This window comes from Varroa jacobsoni, unplaced genomic scaffold (assembly GCF_002532875.2).
Source record: "Varroa jacobsoni isolate VJ856 unplaced genomic scaffold, vjacob_1.0 scaffold_663, whole genome shotgun sequence".
Taxonomy (NCBI): domain Eukaryota; kingdom Metazoa; phylum Arthropoda; class Arachnida; order Mesostigmata; family Varroidae; genus Varroa; species Varroa jacobsoni.
Window position 1 is genome coordinate 35,800 of NW_019213565.1, and position 21,329 is coordinate 57,128.

Consider the following 21,329-nt stretch of genomic DNA (forward strand, 5'->3'; position numbering starts at 1 on the left):
ACGCAAAAACCGAAATGTTTATTTGGCTCCAAACCCATAAACTACACATTTAAATTAATGCACACCTAGCGTTGTAAAGCTGCTAACAAATTTAGCCTATTTTCAAGCAGTTTCGAAACTAAAGCGACTTAGCAGTAGACTAATTTCGCTGGCGCCAACTCACATTTTCTAGTCTGCCTACCGAGCTCAATCGCCTCCAACTTTGATTGTAATTCTAATATCCTAGTTCTGTTCTTAACTTTACACCTACTCGCTTAGACAGAATCTATTGCGTTTCTGTAACTCAAGTCACAGAAAGCCATTCAATAATACCCTTTATTTTTATGTTTGTCCATCTTAGATACTCTTTCTTTTCCTTGCGTTGTTCGCAGAGCTTTTCTGGATATTTCTCAGTATCATGTCGATAATTGACCAATGGGCAGAAGACGATCTACAGAATCCACCCAGGAGTCCCCCAGCGGTTTCATCCACAAGACTATATGGGACAGATATCACCAGAAGCTGCGCGCTTTTCTCCTCACGCACTATTCTAGAATTACAATATAACCCCACCACGGGCCGTCTTTCAACCTGCATCATCGACGAACCAGTTAGCACGGCCCACAGGCAAAATACTATGAAAAATAGAAAGCCGACAACAGCGCCACAACACAGCACCGCGGGAGAATCGTCAACTATGAAGCAAGCAGCGCTCATAGAAATAGAAGCAGTCCGACTCGTCGTGGCTGCCGTCGTTGCTACTGATGTATGGCTCGTACGCAGCTGTTAGTCTCACTGGAACCACTGGTGCCGCTGCCGGAGCGCCAGCGATAAAGAAGTCTGAGTTGAAGCACACGAGAGGTGTGGTGTCTACCTCGAGAACGGTAGAGCCAATACTATTAGTCGGCACTGGGGACTGGGTTAGGTAGGCCATTATAATTCGTATGGAGTGTTTGCAATCTGAGTTAGTAGCGGACTAGTGCGTGGTGTGGTAGTGTCCTTTCATTTAGAACAGAACAAATATATCTAGATAGAAGTCTGTCGCGGTCACGGTGCGTGCCTATCCCTGAATGGGACGAAATATGACGATTCCTAGTCGTGCAATAGAACGTCCTAGCCCGAGCTAGTCGCCACAATTGCCATTACCATAGTTTGTCTGAGGTCAAAAATAAGAAGCCTTCGGTAGAAACTGTCGTCGGCATTATCAGCACGAGATCTCAGAAAGGCAGCACAACAAAACTCCTACTGGAGTGCCACAGCAAACTGAGATGAGGCAGCACGCGACATAATTGTGCTGACGGTGATATCAGTTATAGTCAGTTAGAGCTGGATTGGGAGTGGTTATCGTGCCCGAGAAACCGTGGCGTTTCAGGTTGGATGACGACTTCTGATCAGGCCGATGGTGGTATTAGAAGCAGATAGGAGCTGTCTGTGTCTAGTGCAGCAGCACCAGAAATAGGAATGGTGGGGATTTTGCGTCGGTATCATCCCTTGCTAATGTCTACGACTGTTCGCGAATTCTGGATCAGTAATCAAATTTGAGTGAGAAGTGGATCGTATTCTGTCTACGATAAACTGTTATTCCGGTGAGTGGAGGAAATCTCGTTTCGTTTTCTTGTTTGTTACGGTATGAACTATAGTGATAGTAGTACTCGGTAAGTAGTACTTACATGAATATTGATGATAGTGATTGTCAAAAATTGTTCGTACTACCCAATGGTCGTGTTTCTAAAAGCTCACACTAGTGATGTTGTTTGTGTACTTCCGTGCGTGCGTTGCATGGGAGCACTGCGTGACAGAAAAGTTCGATTGCATCGCTGTGGTTTCTACGCAGGTAACTAAAAAATATCAGCAACAAAGTAGTTTACTCGATTTGCCTATTTCTGCTTTTAATGAAAGTCAACAATAGCCTATAGCAGCTATGGAACGTTAGAACGTTCTCCATATGTAGCTTCCAACACTACTACGAGCTAAAGAACATACTTGATGCGTTCTGTTCATAGAGTTCATATACAGAAGCATTATGTAATTAACCACACAGACAGCTGGGCAAGAAACTATTTCCGAACGTCCTGAGTCTAGACCTGGTTGACTATCAAGGTACCATTTGCCGTTGAGTGGATCAGGCACATAACATATTTGTAGCTTCGTTCGATGATTAAGAAACTGAAGGTTAAAGAGAGCTAGTATTATGGTGTGAACGATACCTAAAAGTCCCCTCTTGAAACCATTACTGAGCCCTTCCAAATCGCTGGCTTTCGCCGGGTTTTTTGTGGAGATTATGGATGGATACTTTGTACAGGCCTCGTATTACCACCAATAAGGTATATGCCTAATATTGCAGAACTCAGAACCCTGGGCCTTTTATCATTGAATCGTAATTTGAAATTGATTTTAATGCTACTTCAAAACCAAGCGTAAGGTTGCCATGTAGCTTCTGGCCTCGGTAACGTGCCGGAAGAAGTCTACATGAGAGTGGTAACGCATTTTTGGTAACCCCAGGTGTTTCATTCAAGATAATTCTTCGAGAAATTCACATTAAGGTAATGTTTGAAGCGAAGACCTTATTTTCAACTCGATCGCAATCTGCATGACAGAATGGTAGATTCAAGTGTAACTGAAGTAGGCGTTGGAGAAGCAACTATATTCAACGGTGTCGAAAATTTTGGACAGTAACAAAGCAGCAGTTTTCCGGTAGGTGTATTTATCAAACGATCGATTCGTATTGCTCTCAAGCGGCTCACTAATAGCCGACTATATGGATGAGTACAAAATAAAAAATCTCACACAATATATAGTTAAAAAATTAATTCGAAAAGGTTGCACTAAAGAAACATTATAAACAATCATTTTATTAGCCGTCTGAGTGTCCAGCCAAATGTTTCACTAGTTGAAGTTATAAACCGGTTTGTTTTCTGGGCAGCAGGGGTTGAATGTATAATCCATTGAAATGATACGACTGATGCTGGCTCAGTGGGCTGCACTATACACCTATTAGTTAGTCATTCATTAAACAAAAAAAAAAACGCTGGGTGGGTCACTTGTTTGGCGTCTGACCGATGCTCATTTCTATCGTTTTCAGCGACCAGCTATAAAATGACCAACGTTTTATCAGTAAAGGAACGATTGGGCATTGACATTTTATGGGCCGTCCATCCGGAGACATTCCTCTATAACCGTCTTCCTTTAGCATTTGTTCTACTGATAGAAAGCAGATCCTTCCATAATTCTAGCATGAGTAGAATTTGGGCCAATAATAATGTCATTTGCTTTCCATTTCGCTGTATTTGTGTACAATACATTATTGTCGTCTGTCAAGTTCGTACAGCTGTTTTGCAACACAAAATTATAAACACAGTGGAACGTCTACTCGATTTAGTAGTGCGTCACCTTTGCTCTAAAGCGAAATGCGTGATTTCTATTAATTTCATCTGAAACAGCGGATTTAAACGTAGTACGAAAAGGTAAGGATTATTAACAGTGCAAAAGTCACTCTGCTGCCTTTGGTGGAACAGGATATAAAATCTACAGTAGCGCCGTATATGATTTTACTATAAAGAAGGATGTGTCCTGAGAATTTTCGGGTAAGTTTTGGTTTTTCTTGTTTAACGCAATTGTTTGCTTATTAGACAATAGTTATTTATTTCCGGACCGACCATCTACTAAAAATCTCCCGTGGCAGTAATCGCGGTCGTTGTTCAAGACTTGCCTCTTTCGTATACTGCGTGTTTACATTTCATGAGGGGACAGAAATATGCCTTGTCTCAACGCGGAACCATTGTTCGGGACAACGTTGAACGTTCCTTCGGGTTTGTCTAGTTGTCTAGTCCATTTATAAGAGTAAGCCATCTAACGAATTGTAGAAAAAACTAAGAGGTTCTGAGTGCCAGTATGTATCCTCTATTCCATTTAGTGGCTTAGGAACTATAATTCTGGTGAAAAAGTTACCCGTTATAAGAACCAGGTGAATATGATCTGACACATGCTATCGTCCGATCAAATCCGAGAGTAGTGGACGTTCAAGGTGCACTAGAAGACGTGAAATGAGAGCCGTCCTTACGCCCTCTTAAAGCAATCTTTACAGCTTTGTTCACATATTACTCGCGTACTCTATCGTGTGAATCAAGAGACATGGCTCGTTTATATGAACATCGGTAATCTGCTACTGCTACTGCCGCTTTCAGTTAGCAGTAAGGGTAATACTGGGTGCAGTAATCTCGTCGTTCTGTGCAGGGCTCTACCAATACTTGCCCGTTTGTGTTCCGGAACATTACTTGTCTTGGTCCTCTGCCTCTAAATATACGCACCCTTCCGTGAAAAAAATCACACTTGAATTTATCACTAGAATAAACAATTACATCAACATAAACAAAATGTCGACTGATCGACTGGTGGCGGTTTTCATTATTTAGAAACGATTTATTTTTTTGCTATGGCAGACCTAGAGTTGTATGCACGTATAACGAGGAAAACGCCTTTAAGCGGCAACGTTTTCGCTTTCCACGTCAAAGCAGCCTAATGCAATAAAATAGTAATATGAATTTTATTATTATTATTATCCCTTGGTGTATGGCATATTTTCGGGAGATATATAACCATGACTACTTTGATTTAATAATACTTCTATGATTATGAATGCATTTTTTTTTCTATATTGTTTGTGTAGTTTGTACAATGCGCGTAACAACAAATATAAATAAATATATATATCTACTCGTTATTATAGTTGCTATCATCATGTGTCCTGTCTTATGCAAAACAGGCATTTCAAGTTTTTTGCGTTGACACCAAAACGTTAGTACTAAAATAGCGGCGGTATCGGTCTTGTTTGTAACCGCGTCTATTGGCAGCATCAAACTGTCACATATTTATGCGCGGGCCGTGTAAGCCAAGGCCTATTGTTCCATCCCGAGCATTCAAGACTAGAAAGTTAGTAGCGGAGCCACTTCCAGAAATAAATTTGGCGTCATCCCAGGCTATCTGGCTATGTCTACGTGGCTAATTTTGGCGATCTGGGCTTTTGCAGCGGCGTAACGGTCTTTTAGACCTTACCGTGTGCTACATAATTGTCGTCACATCCCTGTATGTGTTTCCTGTTAGGCGACGCTTTTTGTGAAATTGCAGTCTATCTACTTATATGATAACAGGTAAAACCAAAACAACAAGAAAAAAAATTGCGGTAAAATATTCTAACACAGGTGCTACGAATACCATGACGTTTTGGTAAGACATCACTGAGTTATTAAATTTAACGAATCGTAAACGACCTCGGCATAACAGGTACAATTGAGATAAAAGGGGAAAAGGCAGTAACACAGCACCAACGAGCAGCTTATAGTGCAATTGGCTGCAATGCAACTTATTCAATCTTGTTTCGCCCTATGACAAAAAGAAATATTGAATTCCGACAGCCATCGTCGTTTTGCCACTGATGTAAATAGGGGGCAATACTACGAACGTACTGGTCGATTTTGCAACAGCTGCTGCAGCGCCGGAACTCTGATCGAGGACTATTTGAAGGACTATCTATGTTCGGGTCTGTCACAAAACTCAATCCACCTATGTCGTTTCGCCTACAACGGCAGGGTGTATCCACTTGCTCCGTAATGTTTCTTTGACGCTGTGGGATACTCTCAACAAATAATTATTATTATAGTGGCACACATAAACGAAACCGTTGCATTCTGTCACGCTTTCATTGTGCCGATTCCCAACTGACTTATGACATTTTCACTGCTGCAAGCCCTGTTCTTGCGTTTCTCGCTGGATCTCTTGTAGAGTGTGCTACGGGCTACCCCTTGACAACAGGCAGATATGTCTTGTTTCATTATCGGTCTCAACGCGGCCTAGCATGGCTATACAAGGCTGAGTGCAAGGTCGTCCGAGGCAAGTCAAACAGCGACTTGGGACTAGTTGATTTCTTATGCAATTAGCGATCAATCATTAGCGAAGTGGACAATGGCCTCGTTTCGAAGAAATCAACTGGTTAGATAAAGCTAAGCTTCTGCTTTCTAACGGAAACTAAAGCTCCTCACATTGATCCTGCGCGACCAGATCTGCGAAGATATCGAACCTAATAAAACTGGGATTATGATGTCAGTCAAATACTGTTAGGAAATATTACGATACTGTTCCCGACTATTGAGTGTTTAATAAATGGACGCGAGGCATTAACGTTTTTTGATTGAACATTTTTGTTGATGGGAAACGGCAAACTTGTCTACACGACCGTTTTTACCTCGTTCAGTTGCTGTATCGTGTCTTTTATGATTAATTAACAAATTCGAGTTACAGATTTTATTGATATAATAGAACATATATTGGGCCAGGCAGGCTTGCGCCAGTATGTGACAATAGCGACAATGTAAGTAAGGCATAACGAGCACAGTTCGTGTTTTATTGGTTGCAATAGATACGCAGAATTTGCCCTGCTGTTCTTCTGCGTCATCGATAGTATAAGCATTAGGAATACGGGTATATTGTTCGAGTAGCTTCATGCATAGTCTATGTAGGACTCTGAAAGGCTGCCGTAACGTGCAGTCCGACGGCGGCTTCGGGACTTGGGTGAATACTTATTCGGACGCGTTCGGTGAACGTTAACGAACGTTGAAAAATATTCATGCGTTTACGGATTCCTCATGGGACTCAGCACGGGCCGAGAGACTTTAAGCCCCTAACTGTTTAACAGGCCTGCCGTCGTAGACGGTGTCAAATCAAATCCCAGCTATCATATATGTATTTGCCCATATTCGCAATAATTGTCCTTAAATAAACAGTATAGCGAAGCAGAGTGTATCGAGACACCCAAGGGGACACCAGCAGCAGCGATCGATAAGTGCAAAAGTGTTCAACCTAGAATCCTCCATATGTTACCGAAATTATTATTTTCGATAATGTTCGATAAAGTAGAATCTGCAGTGACAGTTATCATCAGTCCGCTCTAGGCTCACTATGACCATTACATCGATTACCCAATGTGTATTGGTAGTAGGGTAAGTTTCTTGGCAGTTTAGGTCGTTATATATTATATACAACAGACTACCTAGCTCCAACTTGTACATATGTCTAAAAATGTAGGTGCCAGAAGATTGTAATTCCGAGTATCGTCTAACTGAACAAGTATTGTCTGATACACCTCGTCAGCTACAATAAAAAACGTACGATATGACAAGGTTGCGTAGCGACGAATACGACTCCGCAACTTTCTGCGATCAGCCTACGGTCAGGCGCCCTAATGCCTATGCGTGTGCCTATGTACGTCCGATAAACAGACGTGCCACGCTGTACCGAACCTTCGCGTATGTCGCGTGGGTGTTTTGTGAAGGCTAAATACTACCTGTTTGTCTTCCTGTGGATACTCTTCAGCCATTTTTTGTCTTCGCTACTTACATGTAGTATTTACGTTGAAGCTGTCCAGAGCGGGAATACGATGGGGACGGCCTGGAGGTGGCAGAAGGGGCGGGCGGTGGCGTTAGCTAATACAGTACTGAAAGATGAACCATCGTGTCAGGTAACCGGTTGCAAAAGCTTGCCTGGAGACTCCATGGTATACTATAATATTAGAAATAGAAATTAACTACACTAGCGAAGGGTGAAAAGCATACTTACAGAAGGATTACTATCCTAGAAACAAAATAAGTATATACAGGTAGCGCTGGTGGGAGTTTTCATATCCTTGCTGACACGAAGGCATTACTTTAGAACTAGTTTTGTTTTATTTGGCTTTGTTTCGGCTCGACTTTGTTGCCTGGGATATGAGATGTTTATCTATTTGCGCGCATAATATGGCTAGTTAACCGACTTAATCTTTTCCAGAACACCAACGAACTTTACCGGGTTCGTCTCGAGAATTTGCTATTTGTGTTGAACTATGCTTCCTTACAACGATAGACGATACCTTTCAATGATACGTAATATATCGATAGTGAATCATGGGCAATCAGCTTATGTTTTCTTGCTTAGTACTGCCTTGTAATCTATAATTTGGCTCTATGCTTGCACTCATAGCGTAGGTAATCGTAGTTAACTTGTTCTGCTCTACGTCCAATACTTGAGCCATTCGAAATCAGTCGCTCGTAGGATCGCCGCTATGTACGCCGATGTTTCGTTCTCGTGATGGCATAGTGGTATCTAGGAATACATGATGGTCTGTGCTGAAGGCCGAACATTGTTTTGCTCTAGTAGGGGCCAACCATGCGAAGCTATGCTCAATTACGGCGGTAGAGCGGGGCGTAAAACTGTTATGTGCATTTCGATGTAGTCAATGTAATGGCAGCGACACATGAGTTGGCAGGCGTTAGTTTGATCTGCCTAAATGAAGCTGCATCTTCGCTCACAGACAGTATGAGATACTACACTAAAGTAACCACAGATTTTTGTCTTAAAAGGATTGTTTGTTGAATGCCAATTTACTCTGAAAAAGAACAAATAGTTGTAGGAAATCAACTTCCTGTAGCTTATTGAGAAGAGTTTTGGTAACTTTTAAAAAGGTCATCTAATGACCTTTTTCTGTGCCCAATTTGCTGAAATAGATGACGATACTTGTATTCAGGACGGGGGGAGGGCTAGCTGCTCATCTACTACGGGAAAACTCGGCCTGCAGTTGTACACAGTAGGTATAAAATAAGAATAACATTTATATCGAGCATCGATTTATGAACTCTGGCTGAAGTACATTCAAAAGAGTGTACTAAAATGTACTAAATTATATTATGGAGTTGACTAGCTTTTTTGAGTTAGAATTTCTAGTGTATCTGAATTCTATTGTTAGGCTGGATTAGCTCGTCTAAGCCTGGCAGGTTCTACTGCAAAATCAGGTTATAAAACTGGTTTGCGTCCTTTCCGGTACGTCCTTTTTAATAAATACACCGAATCTTTTTTACGACTGCTATTTCCTTAATGAACTTTACATGCAGCGCATATTATCACTCTTCCAAAACATGCTACCGGATCGTCAGAGACTTGGAAAAAAAATTTAGAAGATACATACAAAGAATGGACAAAAACTACCTAGACTTTCTGGTGCAGGAAGTCCTACGTCTGCCTACCTTTTTATTTCTAACTAACCTTTACAATAATTATTACGAACCTGACTTTTTAGATGATCAGGCACATCGACTCGGAAAAATAAAATGGTCTCTATTAGCGTGTCGACATCGCCCGTCCATTTCATTAAAAGCACTTTATACTCGAATGTGCTGCAAAAATCGACCTGGAATCTAATGGGAATAAATTCTAGACTACATGTATTGCGGAACATGGGTAGCTCGTGTCACTCATGCCAGGTAATATTCCACCGTTCTCCTGAGTTTGTTGTCGATTTTGCCGCTACGTATTATGTAACACTGTCAATGGCATGGCCTTGCAGCTCTTCAAAGTGCTCTCTACGTGACTTTGGGTAGTCTGTATTGTTTTTTAAATATTGGTATCTGCAAAAATGGGTTGCCTATCATCGAACCTTAACTTCCATCCTGCTTTCTATTCAAAGCAATAGGTTTACACATTTCAATAAGGCTACATTTCCAAATGCACCGGTCACATGCATCGGTTTGTGCCTATAGGGATTTTTAAGTGTGACAGACACGCGGTAATACGGTTCTACTTTAACTTATTGACATGTCAAAATGTCCCTAAGCGTACTTATTTTATCATTGATCTGATCAGCGAAACGCCAACTAATGGTCCTTGTGGTTATAAATAATTCGTTCGAGCAAAATTCGTTCGGTATTCTGTTTAGTTCAGGATTTAGCGCAGACGACGTCGATATCGAACGCATAATGCATTTCAAATACTGTATAACGTAACCACTACCATAGAGAACGACGTTATCTCGTCACCATTGTTTAGACAAAATTCTAATGTGCGGAGTGCTGATAGTAAGTTATCAGTATGCAGAAGCATGGTAAATACTCCCCTAGATGGTAATAAAAAAAAAATGACTCACTGAACAGCATCAGGTTAGATAATAAATTATTTAAAATTGCTTTGTTACGGGTGGACGCTGCGTGGAACTGAAAGCCCGCTCATTTGTTTATTCCCATCCAAGAGGCACAATGCTGGAAATGTTCACGCAATTTCATATAGACAATAAATCACAATTACTAGTGATAGTTCTTTCTATAATTCCGAGAAATATTTCGGTTCCCTATGGCGTTGTCAAAGAAAATGTCCTGTTTGCTAACGGATTCTATCGCCTATCTTCTCATTAGGAAAAGGTCTTGAACACATTCATTTTACCAGTTTGTCTATAGAACAGATCAGCTTAGCTTGTTGAATCTGAGCTGCTGGCATATCTTCGTTTGCAGATTTTTATTTCTGAATTTTGTTTTCTTCAACCAATCTTCATGAGCGGACTTAGTGAAATGCTAATACGTTCTGTGGAAACCCATGTATCTGAAGTTCTTTATAACGTCAATAAGTTCGTATTGGTTAGGATCGTTTAAAATCTTCACGAAACGTAACCAGTGAACCCGACGCTAACCGATCATTAAGAGCAACATCGCTGACTAGGTAATAGTGAAGCATACCCTATATGTTTATGCGCAATATTGTTTGCGCCAGTATGTTTCTACTGTATTCGACATATTGTTTAATGGTACATAACCTTGTCCTTAGACTTCAGGTTTCTTTAGACTGACTAACCCTTCAACGCACATATGAGTGGTCAACCTGTCTCGATAATAAGCTGCGTCGCAAAAGTACAGTGGCTTGCGAAAATGCTTTATGGGAAAGGTACAAGTCGTGCTGGGATTTGTCTCTAGAGTAGTTGTAGTTCGAACAAGCTGCGATGAGCTGATCTTGTTCTGTGCCTGAAATAGTTCAGGCGAGCACGTGAAATTGGAGGCTTGTTTGTCCTGTAGCGTTGCGTCGGCGAGTTGGGCTTACAAGCTTAATCCCCGAGCTCCTTTGGTGCGCAAGTAGTTGAATTCATTAACAGTACTACTATGGGGTGCGGTCCTACCGGTGGCATGTTTAGCAGAAAAATCCGTTCCAACAGGCGACCTATTTACGCACTGCTCGAGAGTTAATTTTAGGCGTTTTAGTTTCTCTTCTTAACCACCGGATTCCGTATTAATTTAGGACACTTGATAAGGCCTCGACAACGTTACATGTTGGCAGCCGATGAGATAAAGTCACCTAAGTTCCTTTTTTCCCTAGCTCACGGTGCGGACTTTGAAAAACAGGTCTAAGCCGAGCAATCGTTCCAGTACAATCACTTTCTCCTTTTATAAAATGGAGCTTGCAAAAAACAAACATTGATGTACTCTTTTTCCGTAGTTGAGGGAAATGCACCTTGTAAAAATAGACGTTACGTGTAGTTCGGCCCGTCAAAAACCCTTAGAACTAGCTATAACAGTACGTCTTGCGTAAATAAAAGTTTCTCAAGTGGGCGCTATAAAGTCGTGCAGGTAGGTCGTCAAATGACGAAATAACGGCGAGGAGCAATCGTAGAGGCCGACACAATAGCTCATTACGGAGTGAAGAAACTACGATTTCGGGCCGTCTATCGAATGTCAAGTATTAGAACTTGACCTCGTTCGCTGTACGACTGTAGGGCTCTCTAGAAGCTAGCAGATATCGTCCTTCTCTGAGTGTCCTTTTGATATGTATATCACTTCAGTACACGTTTCGTGCAACCCCGTAACTAAGGTATGATCACATAATGCATTCTGCATCGCTCGAAGCCATTTTGCCGCTCATGGATTAATCAATAGTTTTCGTGTAACATGGGAAATAGTAATAATACAGTTGGCGGAAATGATGAATACAGGATGAAGTATGTATACTTCATCCTGAATTGGGTCAGCATAGCCAACATGGTTGCTACCGCTGTCATTACCAATTTGTTGATAAATAATTTCGGTCTACCGTAACTTAAAGTAGAGCATTTGCCAGTGAGCCTGGTGGCAATAGCTCAAAGAATATTTGAGATCCTGGAGCTACTATATTGTTTAAGGAACCTGATTAAGTGCTGCAAGAAGGGAGCGGTAAAAGGGATTCTTGTCGAGAAAGTGTATCATGTTCTCTGGAGAGCTCCTTAACCGAACCCTTTACGTATAGAGTACACGTATTCCTTGACCAGCTGTCTAGAAGCTGAAAGCAAATGTGAAACTGGCCTAAAGGTCGACTGCAGCTAATTTACGACGTGTAGCATTGTCATAGACGATGGTCATACACTGTTTCAACGAATTACGGCAAAAACAGTTTGCCATTCCATAGAATTCTCCAATCGAAAAGCGCACTGTTTTCATTTACGTTATCATTATTATTGTTATTACTACTATCGAATATTTCTATTCCGTGCCTCTTACGTATGCCTAAATGGTATTATTTCACCGTATGAGTTATGCAGTCCAACAAAGTCTATTGCAAACAGAGTCCCGGGGTACAGCGTTTCGATTAAGCTCTCCGAACTTAGACGTAATGCTAGAAGTGGTTTTAACAATAGAATCTGCCAGACATCTTGGGCGGCGTATGCAGCCGTAAGCAGCCCATGTATATGTACTTGAGTATAGGTCCTGGGAAAGCCAAAAACTGACAATGGCTGAAATATTCGATATGTCGACATGCGCAGACCTGTCTGTAGCGATTTCGTTGGAGCGTTGGTTGCCAACGCTTCTGAGTGGGTTGTCAAAGCAAGGCCTTCGTTATACTAATGGTGTTCAGTACCGTTACCTAAAACATTATTGCTATCAGTAGGATGAATCGGCAAACAGCTGTTAAGTCGATTTATAGATGGAATAAGTACACATTACGTAGCCCGTAAACGATGTCCTGATACGGCATCCTTAAATATGCACGTGGCGATGGTGGGTTAGTTTACAGCCATCGCCTTTCTACAGTAATGCATAGATCCACTATATATAGGTTTGTATACTAGGTCTGTATGTTGTGTATGCACGAGTATGAACAATCTGTGGAAGACGAAAACATCTACATCATTGCGTTTGTGGGGCCTGTTTTCACAGAATTGTTCCTCATTGTGAAACAGATTATTGACATTCATAGAAGATGGGCTTGCTCATGCGACTCTGTGTGACAGTGGGGTTCTTTGTTGATGATTTTTTAGTTGATTGTGCGTCGGCTTCTGCAAAATTTGTGCGGCTTAACTGGACTCGAATTTTCTGGACGCAAAACCAGTTAATGTGTAAGTGCCCTATATTAATGCAGCATTAATATCCATATTTACATATATATCAGGCAGTTGGTGGTGGTATCTTAAGTCAGGTTCCTAAGACTAGGTGGAGCTTTAATCCTCGAGTTCTTACAGCTGGGATTAAATCCGTTTAATTTTTATATTTATGTGCTGATTTCTGAGTTAATTACGATTAATTTCTGAGATAATTACACGATGTTAGTCCCTAATTAGCGTGAATCTAGTTGAAGATGATTGGTCATTGAGGCCAAACAAACGTATGCCATAGAGTTCATGTGTATCATTGAAATGAAGACCATTGTCTTCACCTCCGACCGACATCCCCATCTGACCTCTCATTACGTAGTGATAATTGTACCTGATGGAGGCGGCTTAATCCGTCTTTCACGAAGCATTATCAACTCGGTTTCTCGATTTTAAAAAGCATACAGCTATGAATCATAATGTGAAAAATGTTATAGAAGAACGCATTTCGTATATGGCTATTTGTGTTGACGAAGACACCGTTTTCACTGTTTCCCAAGAAACGTACAAAATATTATGTGAGGTTAAAAATAACGAAGTGGAAGGCGTCTGGATTCCGTTAATTGAACCCGCGTGGTCCAATGCAAGCTCGAATTTGATCGAAAGTTGACTCGATCAAGTTAATTTTTTTGGCAATATAGTAATCTCTGTCTGTTCTTGGAAGAGAAAAGGTCTTGCCGCTTATGCAAAAATTGACCTTTTTTTGTCATAGTACTTTTTTTTTTGTTCTGAATAACTTGCTGGCCCTAGCGATGCTCTAGATTAACGTTAAACTCCATAAGCTAATCCAGTGAGGAAAGTAGATGCTGCTGATATCAACTGCTTTATTTCGAAGTCAATATCTATTCGTGTGACCTTATAAATTTGTCGTATCTTGAATATTATAGTGCAAACATATTGAAGTAACGTTTTGTCTTTGCATCTTTTTTGTTCTCTGTTTCTTTGCCGATGATTACATATGTCTGCGTCAGCGGCGAGGGAGCAAACACTAAGAAGCAAAAAAAAAAGCTTATTTAAATTTGTCATCGATTACCGTCTATTTTTGCGTCACTCAACTAGGGTATCGAGCTTCCTATTGTACCTGCAACATCAACTAACATATTGCTGAATTCGTATCAAATTGTAGGATACCATAGAGGATAGGTTAGCTGTTATCAATTAAATCTTTTATTCTGTGCCATCGTCATTGTTTTCAGCTGGCCTTACCGTGTTCGGAAATGGCAATGACGTTGATATATCTACATGTTACAGCTTGAAAAATTATAATTGAGAAGTTGTGAATGAATAACCTAGGAATTAACAGGTGACCAGAGCATCGCTGTTGGGAGCTTTGTTTGGGCCTTAGTTACGTTCGGCCCAAAAACGATTTGGTTGTCGCATATGTGCTAGTTAAGCGAAAACATTTTATTGGTGCATGGAGGGTTTCGCCGTGCGACGTGGAGGCTGCCGGGGTTCCGGACAACTCGACGCGGCCCTGGCCGAACTGGGTATGCTTGCCACCGTCACGGACGCCCGTCGAGAGTACCTGCAAGAGGCATTAAGCGTCCGTGAAAACAACAAAGACAGCGTACACCATCTTCACTTCAACTCGTCTCTTATACATTCGCATAACGTCCAGCAAGACAACGCCAGCTGGGGACAATTGGGTCAGGGAAGGATGCTACGCAGGTTAATTCGTGACGAGAAACGGAGATTGCTGAAAGGGCAGGGACATTTACCTCAAGAGCAACACTCGGGCCAGCAACAACAGCACAGGTTAGTAAAGGTATCCGCGTGAAATGCTACAAAAATTTAAAATATGTGAGAGGACTTAGGTTCGGTGTAAGTTAATCGTTGTTTTAAGGTAGAATGTCTTTTACTATCTAAAGGCTTAGCTAAACACTAACTTAACGAGTAGAGTCGGATACCAAATTTAAAACCATTTTTAGATCTTTCAAACAAGAACAATGCGTGATAGTCCAGAAACCCGTTTACTTCTAGTTCAACGATTCAAAACACGTCAAGAATCTATATCCTTCGTGATGTGTTACGTTTCTTTCCCTCATATGTACACGGAAACTGAAAAAGATTCATCGATGGCGCTCTTTAGTATGGGCGTGAATTATTCTATAATTCACATCTGTTCTAAATGCTTTGTATCATCTAGCCATGCATGTAACGGTTCTAAACGGGGTTACAGGCTGACATCGATCTCGTTGGGTGTCCCACCATCTTCATACAAAGGGTGGGACACAGAAAGGACGGTGCCACTCATAAGTTTAGCTCGAAAGGACGTGAAATATTTTCCTCAGAGAACACATCGGTCGGCATCCGTTTCCCGAGCAAGGCACCTGTTCATGGTAAGTTGCGCGATTAAAAACATAGCTTTTTTTATTTAACCGTTGCGAACAAATTAAGCAAAGCTAATCAAATTCAATCACAACGGAACAATTGCCGTTGAAAGTTCGTTTAGTTGCGGATCTAGCAAATTTTAATTACTTTTCCTTGTTTACTTACTTGGCTTAGCGAAGAAATTTATGGGAGAAATTCCAAAACATCTAAGTAGAATGTAGATATGGTAGCTATGTAAAATGGGTGTAAACTTAGATTAATATAAACAATAACGATGTTACAATAATTTATTGTGTTATAAATGTCTTATGCAATGTTTTTTCATTATTTTTCCGAGAACATGGACGCTGTGAAGAATGCAGTTTCGTAAATAAATGTAAACAGAGAGTGTACGGTTTTACGTATTTTGAAAAGTCGCATTAACATGCGCATGCGCAGTCCAAGTGTTGTGCCGAAGGCATGAATTTTACCTAAGGAACATACCTCTGTATCTAATATTTAGGATGTCACAAGTACAGTGGCCAGCATTAGCAAAGCAAAAGTTATAGTCACTTTGAAGAAAATGATCTTAGTTTGGCTTCAGCAAGGTTCTTGGAATACGAACATATCAAAGATATATGGCGTGATTTAGCAGAAAACCTTATCAGCATTATTGATAAAATCCCAAGTTCAAGACCGTATTGATCTGGTTGTTTTCTTTAGGTTGAGTGCCAGATTTAAAATTTACTGCATATAGCTTATGGCATGCATTTGATAGCATTACCATTATTATACTAATATTACGTAAGTCTGCATACCGCTAAGAATCCCACGGCGCTTCTCGGCTATAGATAGAAGAAGTAGATAAGATGTCTTGCACGTGCTAGGAGTTGTCATTTCTGACGGTAATGGTTATTCAATAGAAATGTCATTACAGCCTCAATCCAAAATCTATATAAGGCTCACTAGTAATTTTCAAACTGTTCGTTTTTTAATCTGCAATAGCTTTTTAATACTGGCCCACTGCAAACGGATCCGGCAAACTTTGAAACTGAGTAAGTTTTAAACTATGCGCCGTTAGCAGACGAAATTTGACTGGCAAGTATTCCAGTCGTCTAGAAACTGCGTATTGCTTAAATACGCTGCATACAAACAATTACACCGTCCCTAATTTCCGGATCTATAGTATGCTAGAAGTGCTAAAAGTGCAAGAGCTCAGAACGGTTGATTAGTTCAAAAAATGTGAAAAAAGCGCAGATTAGCGCTTGACTGGTAAATTATATCGTGGATAGTGTTCATAGGAAAAATCCAGGTGTATCAAAAATGGTATTTTCAACCGTTTTGACAAAACTTTCGACTTTTCGAGATTCAAACTTTATCGTGGATCTTCCGCTTTGCCTTCTGATTTTTTAATTTCTTAAGTCGACCGACAACTGAAAATAACAAAAACGCTGATTTTGAACAACAACAACAACAAAAAAAAAAAAAATCTTAAGGGGGGTTAATCGCGTGTGGACACATTAAATAATGGTTGATCTTCGTTCAATCTCTGAAAAACGACTTAATGTTTTTTTGCCATGACGAGAGTTACTGTTTTTTTCTAGAAAAGAGCCGCTTTTTCTATTATTAAGAGAAACGAACTAACATATATGCGCCATCATAAAGTCCTAGGTATATATGAATTGATCTTGATTTATTCAATGTACAATTCCCGCCATGGTTTACAATCGAATCAGTTTTAGGGCCTATACAATGCATTCAGACGTGAGCATACTTAGGAATACAATCAGTAAGGTACACGCGTTTTTTTATCTCTTAATATAATTAATTTTATAAATTCGCCATAGCATATCTCCCGTACTATTCACCTGCCATTATCATATTTTCCTAGGACCCTAACAATACTTCGTAATCTTCTGTCTGTTTGATTCTCGGCGATCCTGAAGCCGTACGATCGTGGAGCAGGCTACGTACAGCCTCGGCCTTACGCGCTACTTCCTGTTTCGTCCGCCGCAGATAACCATTCCGAGTACAGTTTTCACCCGCATAATCAAGGCCCTATTCATCATTTACATCCAACAGTCGGGCTTAATAGCAGTGATCAGCATCATTCACCAACATCGTCGCACTTAACGGGTCTACAGCTACCGACGTTACGGCTTCCCATTGCGGGACCACAGAACAAATCGAATCCGCCGTCACCCGTAAAAAGCAATCCTTTACTGCTTGATATTAGAGGTGGAAATGGCAGTCTTGCTGGGATTGGTGCCCCACTCGTCCGTTCAAAAAGTCTCGATAATATTGCATTCTGCCCGCTTACGAGTATTGTGGATGAATCGGCCTACGAATTGAATGACTACTCGTTGAACAGCTCAGCATCGATGACTCGGCAGATGACGCGGGTGGACACCATTGTTGAATCAGTTTCAAGCCGTATAAGCAGCTTGCAGCTGACCGCGAACTAGTCCAGGCAGAACTTAGAAAGATACTAATTATTAATCTAGTTCAAGCTACCGAAACGAATTTGATTAATACACATACGAAAATTACGTAGCAAGATAACAGCTTTAAATAGCCAACTCTCTGAACAAATCGCTCACGTAAACGCATCTGATATTATTACCTAACGGCTCAGATGTGTTTAGCACAGGTGCTTTTTTTCGGCAAGATGGACAATTCTTTCCCGTCTATAGGGTGGAATTGATTAACGCTTAAGTAATTTCCAAGCTACACATTTCGCCCCGGGGAACTGGAAGTCGCATGGAAATTTCTCCTGATAACACGAGCTTCTGGCGAAGACGACACTTTGCCAGACAGTCGTTCGTGACGAGTGTTTGCAAAAAACAGAAGAGTGGAACAATATACTAACTAAACATGCTGCTATTGAATAGAATACATATATTCTATACGATTGTAATGCTAATATTTACGGAGACCGTTGTTAAATATTGTTGCTTGTGTATCTATGTCCGCAAGAACCCCCAGTGTTATTCAATGCATTCAATCAATGTCCTATTCTTCATTTCATTTGCTGTTGTTGCACTTTAATGTCCGAGCTGGATCCGATGGCTGGAAAACTGTAACCTTATATATATATCACCACTTGATTTATTTATTTATTTATTATCATTGATTAGCAGAATCTTGAAATGCGTCAGCGCAAGCTGTGGTGGATGTTGTGTTTATCTGCACGTTTCGCACTTGATATCCTTTGTTTGTGATTAATATATGTAGTATTTAGGAGTAATATAATGCAGTTAACTTAAATTTTCACGAAAGAAAGAAGGGTGGCAAGAAGCAGAGCTGGTAGACAGCCTAAAAGATAAGTGGCAGTGAACTGGTCGAGCAAGTCTAACTTCGAGCATCGTCAACAGCAGAAACAACGAAGACTGGCTATATAAAATCATTATCGACGAGAGACATCACGCGCGAAATTATTTGAATCGTATGCTGCACAAGCTTTCTTTCAAATATATTAGCGTACGCTTAGACAGCCAAGCCTACGCTGGAAAGAAAAATTTGGAAAGTCGCTGCTTGAGGACCCGCTGACGGCACATACGACACAACCGATGTGAATAGACTCATTTTTAAATATAGCGCGCGCGTGTGTGTGTGTGTGTGTGAGGTGCTTCTTATTATAATCATTATTACTCTAATTAAACATCAGTTATCATCGAAACGTCATTCTCTCTCTCTCTCTCTCTCTCTCTTTCAGTAAAAAGACTGTGCAGTCTATCTGCCTACAGTGATCAGCAAATGGTTACTACAATATCATTATATTAGACATTGTATTGCAGTTGTTCATGATTATTATGATATGTAAACGTAATTGTTTTAATTGTCTCTGGCCAACGTTTAATAGTGAGAAGAAATACAGAAGTGATACTACACGTCATAATGTAGTCAGGTGCGTTCAATAAACAGAACAACGGAAAGGTGCCGTTGGAGGGGGATCAAGCTGTGGAATCTGATAGGGGTTAGGCGTTGATAACGGTTTCGTGCAAAATGAAGTAACATCAGTGTCGTAGGGGGGAGGAAGGGTTCGTAGAAAGTATCATGCACTGCCAGGGAGCATGGATCTCTTGCTTAGAAATGAACTAATAGTACTAGTAGCAAACATTTCATTACAACTAGTGTAAGATAACGGTGAGGGCGGACACTGAGGATCGTGTTCTAAAAATTGACATCTCCGTCACTATATGTATATACATCTAAACGGAGAGAGAATTCTGTTGTTTATCTGAAAACAGCGAAAGCCATATCGACATGGGCAGTGGTGGAGAGAGGGTAGAATGGTGAGGTCATTGAAGATACAGCAAATGGTACATTCGTGCTGGCATAGTTGTTCAGACGAAGTTATGATGTCCAGTAGTGTTCAATGGTGGGTGACATCTCTTTCCTGCGACCCATTGACAGGTGTGACTAAACAGTGATCGGAACGATAAAACAGATACGCGGAACACTCACACGTTTAGCGCAGCTGATTGGCGTCTACGGCAATTCTTGATTAATAAAAAAAAATCCAAACTCTACACTGCGCAAAACCATTGATGAGCAGGATTTTGGGTAATGCTATATATCGCAGGAAGCTTAAGCGAAAGCCGGAGCGTCGTGAGTAAATTTAATGAACACTGGCGGCGATAAGGACCACCGAATGGCGATCGGCCAACAATTCAACGTTGTACAATTTTTTAAAAACGAGTAAACGATACAATGACGGCAGGGTTTAATATTGGCAAACATTGGTACATATATGGTACATATAATTGCATGATTCTTTCATTGTTACCCTTGTGTTAGATCTATACCCACTTTTTGTTCGTTGAATATTTCGAGGTACGCTTCTCGGGGAACGTTCAAGTGTGTATGTCAACTTCCAACTATTGTGAATCAAAGAAGGCATATAATGATCGCTTTGCTTGGTCTTCGGCAAAAAACGAGCAATACGATGTTGAGACCAGCAACGATTTGCAGGTTATTGATACCTATATTAGTTTTCCGCAGTTTTAGTAATTCCAAATCACTCTCTTTCTCTATTGACAACATATTACGTGGCTCGCGGCGCCGAACCATAATTACGTACGAGGATTTCCGCTGAATCTCAATATATCGATTATATCCTAGGGGTACAACACTATTGGTCGACAAACGTATTTAGGTAATAACATATGAAAACATAAATCTCGAGTTATTATGTGATTACACGATATGTAACCATGGTATCATCCCAGTGTCAGAACACCCTGTGTTGTATGGCAAAAACACAGAAGCGTCGACAGAATAACATTGAATAAGGGAGAACAATACCAAGGAACCATAACTGGAATTAGGACACGCGTTTTGTTCTTACCGATAGGCCGCTTTGTGAATAAATTATTTTCTACGGGCATACGATTGACTGAGTGTTTATCTAATATAGTTTTGATCTGTATGAGACTGAATGGCTTGTCTTTCTTTGCATGTTAGGTCTAACACTCTAATGTACGGCCAGGCATACATCGAATGCAAAATTTGTGTTTTCGTAAAGTTGAATTGTCAGCGGTGTCACGGAACTAACGTTTACTACACGTACTAACTGCGGGTGTAGTACGCCGAGTGTGAAAATTTCAGGATCCGCACATGTTGAGCGAAGTCGAGACAAACTTGCCCTACAAAATCGTATAAACTGAGAGAAAATTACGATAATTATAATTAGTTATTAGTTTAAGTCCGTGCCAAAGTTCTGAGGTGCATTAACTCCGCAGGTAATATAGAGTCAACATTGTGAGAATAGGTTTACGATAATAATCACAGATTTCAAGAGAGGTTTGTAATAGGACTATTATTGAAGTTTTGATCTGTACGTAACGTGAGATATGTT

General features: G+C 40.7%; 1 protein-coding gene across 9 annotated transcripts; it reads left to right on the top strand.

Annotated features, from left to right (window-relative positions):
• Positions 1 to 651: 651 nt before the first annotated feature.
• Positions 652 to 20,910, top strand: LOC111262444 (uncharacterized). 9 transcript variants are annotated; one of them, XM_022836713.2, is made up of 6 exons: positions 652 to 1,565; positions 13,049 to 13,126; positions 14,131 to 14,219; positions 14,580 to 14,914; positions 15,339 to 15,498; positions 17,416 to 20,910. In XM_022836713.2, exons 2-6 carry the CDS (start codon positions 13,123 to 13,125, stop codon positions 17,932 to 17,934), a joined length of 1,107 nt encoding a protein of 368 aa, XP_022692448.1. In that variant the 5' UTR covers positions 652 to 1,565; positions 13,049 to 13,122; the 3' UTR covers positions 17,935 to 20,910. The 9 variants fall into 9 exon arrangements, with proteins under 9 accessions (XP_022692448.1, XP_086825247.1, XP_022692452.1 ...); XM_022836714.2 differs by lacking the exon at positions 652 to 1,565 and adding an exon at positions 3,168 to 3,443; XM_086969120.1 differs by lacking the exon at positions 652 to 1,565 and adding an exon at positions 9,073 to 9,854.
• The last annotated feature ends 419 nt before the right edge of the window (positions 20,911 to 21,329 follow it).